Source organism: Mercenaria mercenaria, chromosome 4, assembly GCF_021730395.1.
Source record: "Mercenaria mercenaria strain notata chromosome 4, MADL_Memer_1, whole genome shotgun sequence".
Classification (NCBI taxonomy): Eukaryota; Metazoa; Mollusca; class Bivalvia; order Venerida; family Veneridae; genus Mercenaria; species Mercenaria mercenaria.
In genome coordinates, this window is record NC_069364.1 from 59,176,651 (window position 1) to 59,187,760 (window position 11,110).

At 35.2% G+C, this 11,110-nt stretch overlaps 1 protein-coding gene across 9 annotated transcripts in view; it reads left to right on the forward strand.

Annotated features, from left to right (window-relative positions):
- LOC123551867 (trithorax group protein osa-like) overlaps positions 1 to 10,000 on the forward strand; it is a 68,675-nt gene extending 58,675 nt beyond the window's left edge. For 8 of the 9 annotated variants that reach the window (XM_045341104.2, XM_045341107.2, XM_045341106.2 and 5 more), the window contains 4 exons: positions 618 to 805; positions 1,307 to 1,430; positions 3,074 to 3,136; positions 5,745 to 10,000. In XM_045341104.2, the coding sequence (XP_045197039.2) occupies positions 618 to 805; positions 1,307 to 1,430; positions 3,074 to 3,136; positions 5,745 to 7,945 (2,576 nt within the window). In that variant the 3' untranslated portion in view covers positions 7,946 to 10,000. The remainder of the gene's footprint in view (positions 1 to 617; positions 806 to 1,306; positions 1,431 to 3,073; positions 3,137 to 5,744) is intronic. The other variant, XM_045341105.2, reaches the window with a different exon arrangement.
- Positions 10,001 to 11,110: the final 1,110 nt, after the last annotated feature.

The window sequence follows — 11,110 nt, forward strand, 5'->3', positions numbered from 1 at the left end:
ATTAGTAATGTAGTCCACTTACTTTAAAGTTTGTACTTTTGCACAAGGTTGCTTTCTTTGAAACTTCTTTTCTTATTCTGTAAACTGAAAATTGTTTTGCTTTTCTTCAAAAATGCAAAGTTTGGAAATGTTTGACACAATCCTTAGTTGCCAATAATGATTGATAGATCTTAGTAAAATTGCTATCACTGGCTTATTCTCTTAATGACTTGCTTCTCTGTAATCCTCCTGGTAAATTGTTGTTTGCAGTACACCTCTTCACTCATTGAGTTTCTATAGAGCACTATGCTATGGGATGACAAAGTTAGATGAGCCGTGCCATGGGAAAACCAACATAGTGGGTATGCGACCAGCATGGATCCAGACCAGCCTGCGCATCCGCGCAGTCTGGTCAGGATCCATGCTGTTCGCTAATAGTTTCTCCAATTCCAATAGCCTTTAAAAGCGAACAGCATGGAGCCTGACCAGACTGCGTGGATGCGCAGGCTGGTCTGGATCCATGCTGGTCGCATACCCACTATGTTGGTTTTCTCATGGCACTGCTCAGATAGTTAAGTGCTATATTAGTGTATTACTACACATGTTTCTAAGTTCTGTTTTATTTCTGTCTTCTTCAGATCGCAGAGACCAGTCTCAATGGTCACCTATGCCACAGCAGAGAAGCTTCCATGGTATGCCCCCATACGGCCCTGGTCAGACACCCGGGATGAGCCCCAGTGGTCCGCCTAACATGAGTCACATTTCCAGGATAAGAATGTCGCCCACCAGAAATAGGGAATATGTAATGTCCCCAAATAACAAACAGGTAAATTGGTGTCTTGTTTCTTGTAACACAACATTTACTAAAAGCAGTTTCTCCTAGTATTTTTGTTGGTTTTCAACATTAAAAAAAAAGTTGTTCTGTTGATCCAAAAATTTTGTGCAGGCCACATATTTAAATGTGCCTCATGAAACATATTCTTATGTCCCCATTTGAATTAGAGGTGGTACATTGTTTTGATCATTGTTGGTCTGTCCGTTAATATAACCTTTGGTTTCTGATCAGTGACTAGAGAATGCTTGGTCTCGCAATGATCAAACTTTGTAGGGTGATTGCCTGTGGTCAGTAGAAAACACGTAATGTTTTGGGGTTTAGTAGGTCAAAGGCTAAGGACATGGTGATCTCAAGACAAAAGATGGGACAGGTCATAATGGAGGGCAGACATGTTTCACAAACAGCTCTTGTTGAGGTTTGGGGACACCAGTCCTTATACCTAGCCGAGAGTTGATACAAAACTCATAATATGTACATTCTGTCCTGTTATAGAAAATGATGCCGTCTAGTGGAATGCACGGACCATACAAGAAGGATATGCATTTTCCTATTGATACTGTAGAGTCTACACAACCACACCTGAGCAAGAGGAGAAAACTAACAAAACATGATGTTGGTAAGTTAGAAAATAACATGTTCTCCTATTGTGTGCATTGACATTGTGTTAAATGACAACTGAGATAGGCTGTTACCATCACCAGGTTTGAAGAAAAATTGGCCAGTAAAATGGTGAATTTTTTTTTGTTGAATTAAGAATGGGGAAGGTATTTCAGAGGGTTAGGACAACAGGCATTGATTATTAGTGAGCACCTGTAATTCGCTTGTTAATAACTTCTACTGGTGAGCAGTCCAACCTTGTCTGCTTCTTCTCTTCCATGTTTCTGTACTGGTCATTTTGAAAATATATTTCATATGGTGGGGAAAATTTGTATTATGCGATACACTGAATATCTTCTGGTGGTGGTAAAAATTGTGTTAAATTTAAACTACAAAGAGAGAAATATTAACTGTTTTATGCACCGTGTGTTTTTTTTGTGTGATCATTATTTTGTTTAACCTCATCAGATATGCTGATTGTGTGTATCACTTATATACGTCTGTCTATCTTTTTCCTTTGCTCATCTGGTACAAGAAACGCAGTATTCATCCAAATACTAACAAGTCAATTTCTTGCAAATTATGTGTGACAGTGTTAACCAAAAAAAAAAAAAATCTCCTTTTTGTTTTGCGATTGGCATAATTTCATAGCACCTTGAAAATAAAAAAGCTGTAAATTGAGGTAAAATTATTTTTCTTGTGTAGTCAGATCCTTTTTGTAAGTTTGTCAGTTTGTGGTCCATTTTGTTACAAAATTTTTGTTTGTTGAATTCAGAACATTGGTCATTTGGTAGTAATAACATTTTAGTTACAGTACACAGCTGACATGTGCTCGGAAACATATTCTAAAATCAAAACACAATTTAGAAAGTTAACACCTCAAGCATAATTTACATTATTGCCTATGATATGCCGCACATAGGACAACTTGTAGTCAAAAAAATGCTTCCGACAGGCATGAGCTAGAAATTTCTTACCATAGTTGTAGATTAAAATTAACAAAATATTCTAAACGTTGTATTACTGTGGTGGGTCATGCCATTTCCCATTTTTTTGTCATCTGTGTTTTAAATTGTACCTAAAGTGTACTTGCTTTTGATAGGTTTCTTTCCCAGATGGTTGAGGGAAATGATGACATTTTGTCTTGATCAGGATGCTTGAAAGATTCATGAATATTTATTCTAAATACTTGTTCATACATTTATTATTGGCCTTTTTGAAAGTAATTTCTTCTTACAAGTAGAAAAAAAAAATGGTTACAGCAGAATAAATTGTCATTGCCGTAGATTTGATGTATCTTTATGTACATTCAAGCATCAGAAGCGATGTACATGGGGATTTTTGATGAAGCAAGTATACTTTAAGGTATTAAATGTCGTAGTAGATAGGCTTTTTAACTTGTCTTGCTATATTGTTGTTTAAGGACTTGAGGTGTTTTTTTTTTTCCAATGACTCGGATCCGTTGAAATCAAAGTGTGTGCCAGTTATATTTAGTTTTCTAACCATTTTATTTAGACTTTTTGTCTGTATATATATATGTTTTACTGATACCTCAAGTCTGGTGCAAAACAGTACTCTTTATAACATTCTGTAGATACTTTGTGTTAATTGTGTGTTTTGTGTGCTATTCTGACAATGTGTGCTTATTTCTCACAACACCAGGACCTCAGGGTTACAAACCAGTCTATACAGGAAGTAAGAGGAATCGTGGGAGTTTTAGCACAGGTGACCTTGACCTTGGATGTTTCCTGGCACTTCATTCCATAATATATACATATATAATCACTCTCCACTTGCTCACACGCTGAAGCTTTGGTCAAGAAATTAAAGCAAAATAATTCCATTTTATTCATTGTGATATTTTTGACAGAGGTTGTTGATAAAAGTGGCAAATACTGCTTTACACAGAAATAAAACTTGGTAGCTTAGAAACATGTTGAATTCAGAAAGAAGCGTAGAGGACTTGACCAAAGCTTAGTGTAATAAACATAACTGAAGCTAACACCAGGGGTTATGGAATGTTCTCTTTAATCTGTTTAATTAAGTAACATAAAAGCTGTGTTTTCTTCCACATTATTTATTGTATGTCCTGATTTGTCAGTTTCCATGGTGAATTGATAAGAACTCAAATTTTAGTAAGTTTGAATAAATTTCATAATTTTTAATGAACAGGTTTCCAACATTAATTTGCTGAGCAAGTAAAATGTAAATGGAAAGAACATTTTGTATATTTTCGGAATTTGTTATGCAGATTTTTCCCAATAATTACATACTGAAGTAAGTTCAGTGCATTCATTACATCATCAATTGAAATTTTATTTGCTGAATAGTTATAAAAAAAGTTTTGTATCATTTTTATTTTTTATTTAAAAGATATATAAACCTGTACATTTTTGGAAGGTCATTCAGTCTGTACAACATAAAACAGAATTGAGCATAGAGCTTAAGACAAAAGAAATAGGTCACTTAAGAGTATAAAATATCTAAACCCATGATCAATTTTTGAACCAGACTTGCATCTAGGGGTGACCAACCCCCCATACTTAAATATGTTAATGCATTTTATATGGTATTGCCTGCTTGAGTGAACCATATCGCTGAATTCTGATAACTGTCTTCAAATTTATTGTATGCCCTTATATGTGCATTCACGGGGTTACTTCAACTTGATCATACAAAAAATGCCATAAAATGGAAAAAGTATTTTTTTTGAAGTTTGACATTTCCATCAAACAGGGAATACTGTATAAAATGCAGTAAAATATATGGGTATGAGGGTTACCCTTAGCAGTGAACCTTGTTCAGAAACTGATGATTGGCAAAACAGTTTAATTCCTTTAGTGAATTACAGTGAAACGCTACACTAGTATTGATGGCTTGGGCACCCGGGTTCACTGAAGCAGTTTATATGGGTCCCCAGTATAAGTATTAAAAGTAGTCAAAACTGCAAAAACTTTATAAAACAAGTCACTTCATTTTTAACCAACGTTTCGGCTACATTAGCCTTCTTCAGGGTTCAAAATAAACATAACAAAGGAAGTGACGTCAACGTCAAACGATGTCGATGACGACAACGTCAAAATTAAACAAAGAGTTTGGCGTAAAAATCATAAACAGGATCATAGTATGATACATAAATACTGGTGAAAAAATGCAGTATAAGTGCACTGATTAAGGAATGGCACCAATTCTCTTGCATATTTTTTAAGCTTGGGTCGCTCTAAACCCTTGTATAACTGGAACATGCTCATTCCCATGTGACCTTGAGCAGTTGTTGTTTTACTGTATATTTTTTTTTTTAGACGATCTATGGTCAGTTTGTTTTATCTTTGAGAGTCATAAAGGTATTTATACTGAACCTTATCTGCTAAATTCTAAGGACTGGTCCATCATTCAATTTTGGCGTACTAATTTCATTTGAAGGGTGTCAATGAATTACTTACTGAATAGCTAACATGCAGACAAGATCAGCCTGCAGGATTGCATCTGATTTGTCTGCTGTTCAAGGCGAACATTGCCACCAGCAGGCGAAGGTTAAGATTTGTTATAGGTACAAACGTTCAAGATAAAGCGAAAAAAGTTCATAAAGCATTATACCCTGCATTAAATCAGTTTCATGGTTAGATGTTTTTAAGGAACTATCGGCTAATGATTGCATGATTTAAGTTCAATTAAACAGTTCTGAACATTGTTTTGGGTACTTAATTACAGCTAGTTGACTACTTGCTGAAGGAACGAGATGTTATACAATCCTTGCAAGTTTTTCTCTTAGTTTGGAAATTATAAGCCTTTTGTTATCTTTACATTTTGTTGCAGTTTTGAAGTTTTTTGAACTCTATTGTTTTGCTTCAGCTGGATTCATATAATGGCTTTTATAGTTGTGTAATGTACAACTGGATAAATTAATATTCAGGACAGTTTTTGTAGTTATGCACAGTTAACATTTATCCTTGGTTGATATATACTGTCGAATATATTTAAATTCTTAGATGAGTGCGTGACTTGAATAAGAAAGTATCTGTAACATTTTTGACAGGCTTTTTACTGTTAGGTATGAAGTTTATGGATTATAATATCTTGCTACATTGAATCAACTAAGACTAAATACTGTCATGTACAGTTGTACTAATTGTTGAGTTTACTGAGTTATTGTGGTAGCAGTGTTTAAGGTTAGAAAACATCGACTTTGGAGACCAGTCTCAAAAATCCAAAATCTGATTGTCTAGCTTGCATTCAGAGACTGGTACCCAGATTCAGTTTTATAACCTTGGACGCTGGTTCTCGTTTCCTTGTACCAGTCTGTATAAAAAACCTGTGTTTTATGTATTTTCAGGGCAAATAGAAGCCTGGAGAATTATGATGGCATTGAAATCTGGTCTCATGGCGGAGAGCACTTGGGCATTGGATACACTTAATATTCTCTTGTTTGATGATTCCACTGTGGCCTATTTTGGCCTTGCTCATTTGCCAGGGTTGTTGGAAGTCCTCCTTGATCATTTCCGCCGTTGCCTCATTGAAATGTTTGACCTGTTTGAAGATTCACAAATTGGATCTGGACATGAAGATTTTAAACAAAATCTTGTCCGCATGGCTATCCTAGAAACTGCAATGGAAAGGAATGACGAGCTAGCAGATATAGAACTAAAACGTGTAAATAAAACATTAGTGAAAATTGAAAATGCAGATATCACAAGTGAAGATTTACTAGACAAAAAGACTGAAAAGTCAGCTGAAAAGAAAACTGATGAAAAGAAAAATGAAAATGGGGAAGATGAAAATGATAAGACAAATGAAACAGAGACTTATAAGGAATGGAAATCTAGACCAAATTTTACATTCATTACAAGACAAGGTAAAGATGTGAAATTTGAAGAAAACGCTCGCCCTAATGGCTTACTAGATGAAAAGTTCTGGGATGTTTATGGGGAGTTTGGTGATCAGTCAGATCTCTGGGAAATTGGTAAAGGTGACTTGACTGAGCACATATGTACGCATGTTGAGGATTTAAATGAAATTAAAAGATGTTCTAAGAGGTTTTTCCGGAAACCCATGGAATTAAAAGATCCAGATGAAGTTCAAGAAAAAATTGAAAATCCAGAAGAAACTGAAAAAGATGGTGCAATCAAAATAGAGCCAATGGAAACTGACACTATAAATCCAGGTTCTGTAAAAGAAAAAGATGTTGAATCAGAAAACCAGTCAAATCCGGAAAATTCTGATAACGAGAAGTGTGAAACTAGTTCCAATAACACAGACTATGGTAGTGATAAATTTACATGCGAAAAAGACCATACCTGTAACAAATTTATGAAGGGAGTGACAATAAAAACTGAACCTAGGGATATGTTACCAGATCAGACTGACTCAAGTAGTGATATAAGTGAAGAAAAGCTTGGAGCTAAGTCATTTTTCAGAGATGAACCCAGAATGAAATTGGCAGTGAAGTATGAACTTCTAGATAGTAATGAACTTGTTCAGATTTGTAAAACACAGTTTGGTTTGAACACAGAAGGAGAGAGGAATAATATGGAGGATGAGTCATACCAACGAAATGAGCCGCCACTGTGCCTTACAAGCGAGGCGCAGCAGGAGATAGGCCGAAGATGTGTCTGTGTTTCAAATATTTTCCGCAGCTTGTCATATCTACCTGGAAATGACATTGAATTGTCACGACATACAGGACTTTTGTACATTCTTGGCAAGTTGCTACTGCTGCACCACAAACATCTACCTCGATCTCGGGTGCGACGCAAGTTTGATCGTGACGATATTGATGAAGACATGGTTGATACATCTCAGGGCATAGAGGAGTGGTGGTGGGATTGTTTGAACGTTCTCCGAGAAAACACACTTGTGATCTTTGCCAACATTTGTGCTCAGTTAAGGCTTGATGTATTCCCAGATGAGATTTGCGTTCCAATATTGGACGGCTTATTACATTGGGTAGTTTGTCCTTCATCATGTGCGTCAGATCCACTCCCGACAGTGGGTCCAAGCTCCGTCCTCTCACCTCTCAGACTCGTGCTTGAGGCTCTTTGTAAACTGTGTATCCATGATAAAAATGTGGACATGCTCCTAGCTAGTCCTCCTTATGAAAGGATTGTGCAATTATTTAGTGTACTGACAAAACTTCTCGCGAACAAAAGTGAGCAAGTGACGGTAGAATTTTCAGTAGTGTTGTTGTCAGAGCTGGTCAAAGGTGGAAGTAGTGCTGCTCGGGGAGTGGCGCTGCAGCACCCAAGCATATCTCTCCTCATAGACTTTGTTGAGACAGCGGAACAGAAGGCTGTCCAGGTAGCTAACATGCATACAGTACAGATGCTTCGCGATAACCCAGAAATGATGGGGACTAGTCTTGACATGTTGCGACGAGCCGCAACTGTGCTCTTGCATTTAGCTAAGGTGCCAGAAAATCGGAAACTGTTTGTTCATCATCAAAGTAGAATCTTAGCTCTGGTAATGTCGCAGATTCTAGATCATAACGTTGCATCAATACTCTCGGACGTATTGTTCCAGTGTTCGCAGTTGTCGTAACATCAACTTGTAGTTTAGATATGTTAAAAAATGGAGTTTATCACACACAAAACTTGAGCATGTGCTCTCCTTACAGGGGAGGAAAAATGGGAACTGAATGAGAATTATTGAAAGCTGGTCTTACCCTGGAATTGAAATGAATGTTGTGTAAACTTTTGATTGACAAAAGCCTGGCCCAAGATTTTGTCATCATAGCTACATGGTGTTGTCCCCAGAAAATGGAAATATTGAGCTCAAAATGTTTATAGAGAAAAAAATTTGTGATCATAACTTTGATCTGTAGATGTTTTTCTTTCATTTCTAGATCTTGTTAAAAATTGACATATTTCATTCTCTTGGCCATGTTAAACATGTGCCCCCTTTGTATCTCATCTTGTGAAAAATATGTACATGGAATCTTGTACATACATGTGTATATTATATATTACAGTTGTTTTCTTGATGTCAAATATAGATGTTTAACATTTTCCTCTGATACGTGTTGATATGGTATATACAGATAACTATTCACAATCATTTCTCATTGATTAATCACTTGCTTAAATTCATTTATCATGCATGTAAATTAACACCTCATTAATATTAATTAGCTCCTCATTAATATCCATACTTTGTGTTGATTCACAAGTTTTTTGCATTTGTCAGAAAAACTGCCTATTATGATATGATGTTAAATTTCTTGTTTTTGTTTGTTACCAATGTGTTGTATACGTGGATATAAGTCTTTACGATATTGTTTTATTTTTGTACACTATGAAAGAAAATTATGTCTGACTGAAATGGGAAATACACGGCAATACAAAATAGATGACTGATAATGGATGTGCATTTCTAAACTACTAATGACTATTCCGGTAAAGAAGTGTTTTTAATATAATTTTGATGATGGCTTGAGGCTTTTTCTCTTGTAGAAAAGAGTCTGAAATCATTTTGAAATTAATGCATTACATTGGACAGACTAACTAGTTTTGGGATGGACTGTTGCTATATTCTCATTGGTAAAAATCAAAAGATGAAAAATTTACTTCTTAAAAAAAAAAAAAAGACAACCAAAAATTATTTGTGTCTGGTTTGAAAGATATGATGGAACTTTAAACTTTGGGTAATTTAGTTTGGTTCAAGTAGTTTGGTTTATATTTGTTTGGATACACAGGTTCTGCTATCATTAACATCTATAGTTGCTTTTGTTTGATCTACAACACTATATAATTAATTAAAGTTCAATAAAATGAGACTTTAAATTTCTTCTAAAAAATTACAAACATAGTTTTGCACAGTTTGTATATTTTGTCTTTCTTGCATGACCCTGGTGCTTTATTGTTTTAAACAAAATTATTTTTGCCTTTTGAGCTGACCCAGAAGTTACTGTAGGAACACATTCCAGGAATTATTTATTTACTGCATGATCAAAACATTTAATACATGATGCTTTTCTTAACGCCTTGTTTTACGTTCACATGTATGCCAAGTGAAAAAATAGCTCTCTGAAATGTTAAAGTTCTCTTTTCCGTTTAATAGAACCTACAAGAGGCTATTTAATTGAAATACGTTGGTATAGGTTGTGATTGTTCAATAAGTTGGAATAGAATTCAACCATGATTTAACTTACATTTTACGCAATTTCTGCTAGTGCTGTAGATTATTTTGTTTGTTTTGTTAGAGTTTAAAGAAGACAGTATTTATTATTATTTTTCCATTGTGTGGGCTTCAGATCACTGGAAATAATGCCGACATTATTTGCCTATATTGTAGCAGAAAAGAACCACTAAAATTAAATGTTCAGCAATATACTTTTCTCTGAGAACTTTATATTGCAAATAGAAATTTTTTATTTGGATATAGATAGATAATTAAAAAGTCTTGTTACGTCTTTCAGTAGTTGTGTAAAAAGGCTATGTAACGAACTATAATTCAGTAATCACCGAAGAGGAATTAGAACTGTTAAATGTTTGGGTATAACTGGGTCATTTTTCCTTCTATTGTTCTCACATGTGCAGATAGCTTTATAACATTATGTCAGACATTGAAAATGTGTAAATAAATTATGAACAACAATTGCAATTTGTTATATTTCATTTGCTGCAGTTTAACATTGCAGTTCTGTTTCCCCCCTTTATTAGCTCATCTGATTTTTTGAAAAAAAATGATGAGTTATTGTCATCACTTGAGCGGTTGTCGGCGTCGGCGTCGGCGTCTGCGTCAGCGTTGCCTGGTTAAGTTTTATGTTTAGGTCAGCTTTTCTCCTAAACTATCAAAGCTATTGCTTTGAAACTTGGAATACTTGTTCACCATCATAAGCTGACCCTGTATAGCAAGAAACATAACTCCATCTTGCTTTTTGCAAGATTTATGGCCCCTTTTGTACTTAGAAAATATCAGATTTCTTGGTTAAGTTTTATGTTTAGGTCAACTTTTCTCCCAAACTGTCAAAGCTATTGCTTTGAAACTTGGAATACTTGTTCACCATCATAAGCTGACCCTGTACAGCAAGAAACATAACTCCATCTTGCTTTTTGCAAGATTTATTGCCCCTTTTGGACTTAGAAAATCAGTTTTCTTGGTTAAGTTTTATGTTTAGGTCAGCTTTTATCCTAAACTATCAAAGCTATTGCTTTAAAACTTGCAACACTTGTTCACCATCATAAGTTGACCCTGTACAGCAAGAAACATAACTCCATCCTGCTTTTTGCAAGATTTATGGCCCCTTTTGTACTTAGAAAATATCAGATTTCTTGGTTAAGTTTTATGTTTAGGTCAACTTTTTCTCTTAAACTATCAAAGCTATTGCTTTGAAACTTGCAACTCTTGTTCACCATCATAAGCTGACCCTGTACAGCAAGCAGCGTAACTCCATCCTGATTTTTGCAATAATTATTGCCCCTTTTTGACTTAGAAAATCATTTTCTTGGTTGAGTATTATGTTTAAGTCAACTTTTCTCATAAACTATCAAAGCTATTGCTTTAAAACTTGCAACCGTTTTTCACCATCATAAGTGGACACTGTACATCAAGAAACATAACTCTATCCTGCTTTTTGCAAGAATGATGGCCCTTTTTAGACTTAGAAAATCATGGGTAGGACAATATTTCTATTACACAAAAAAAATCAGATGAGCGTCAGCACCCGCAAGGCGGTGCTCTTGTTCAAATGTTAACTTCACATTT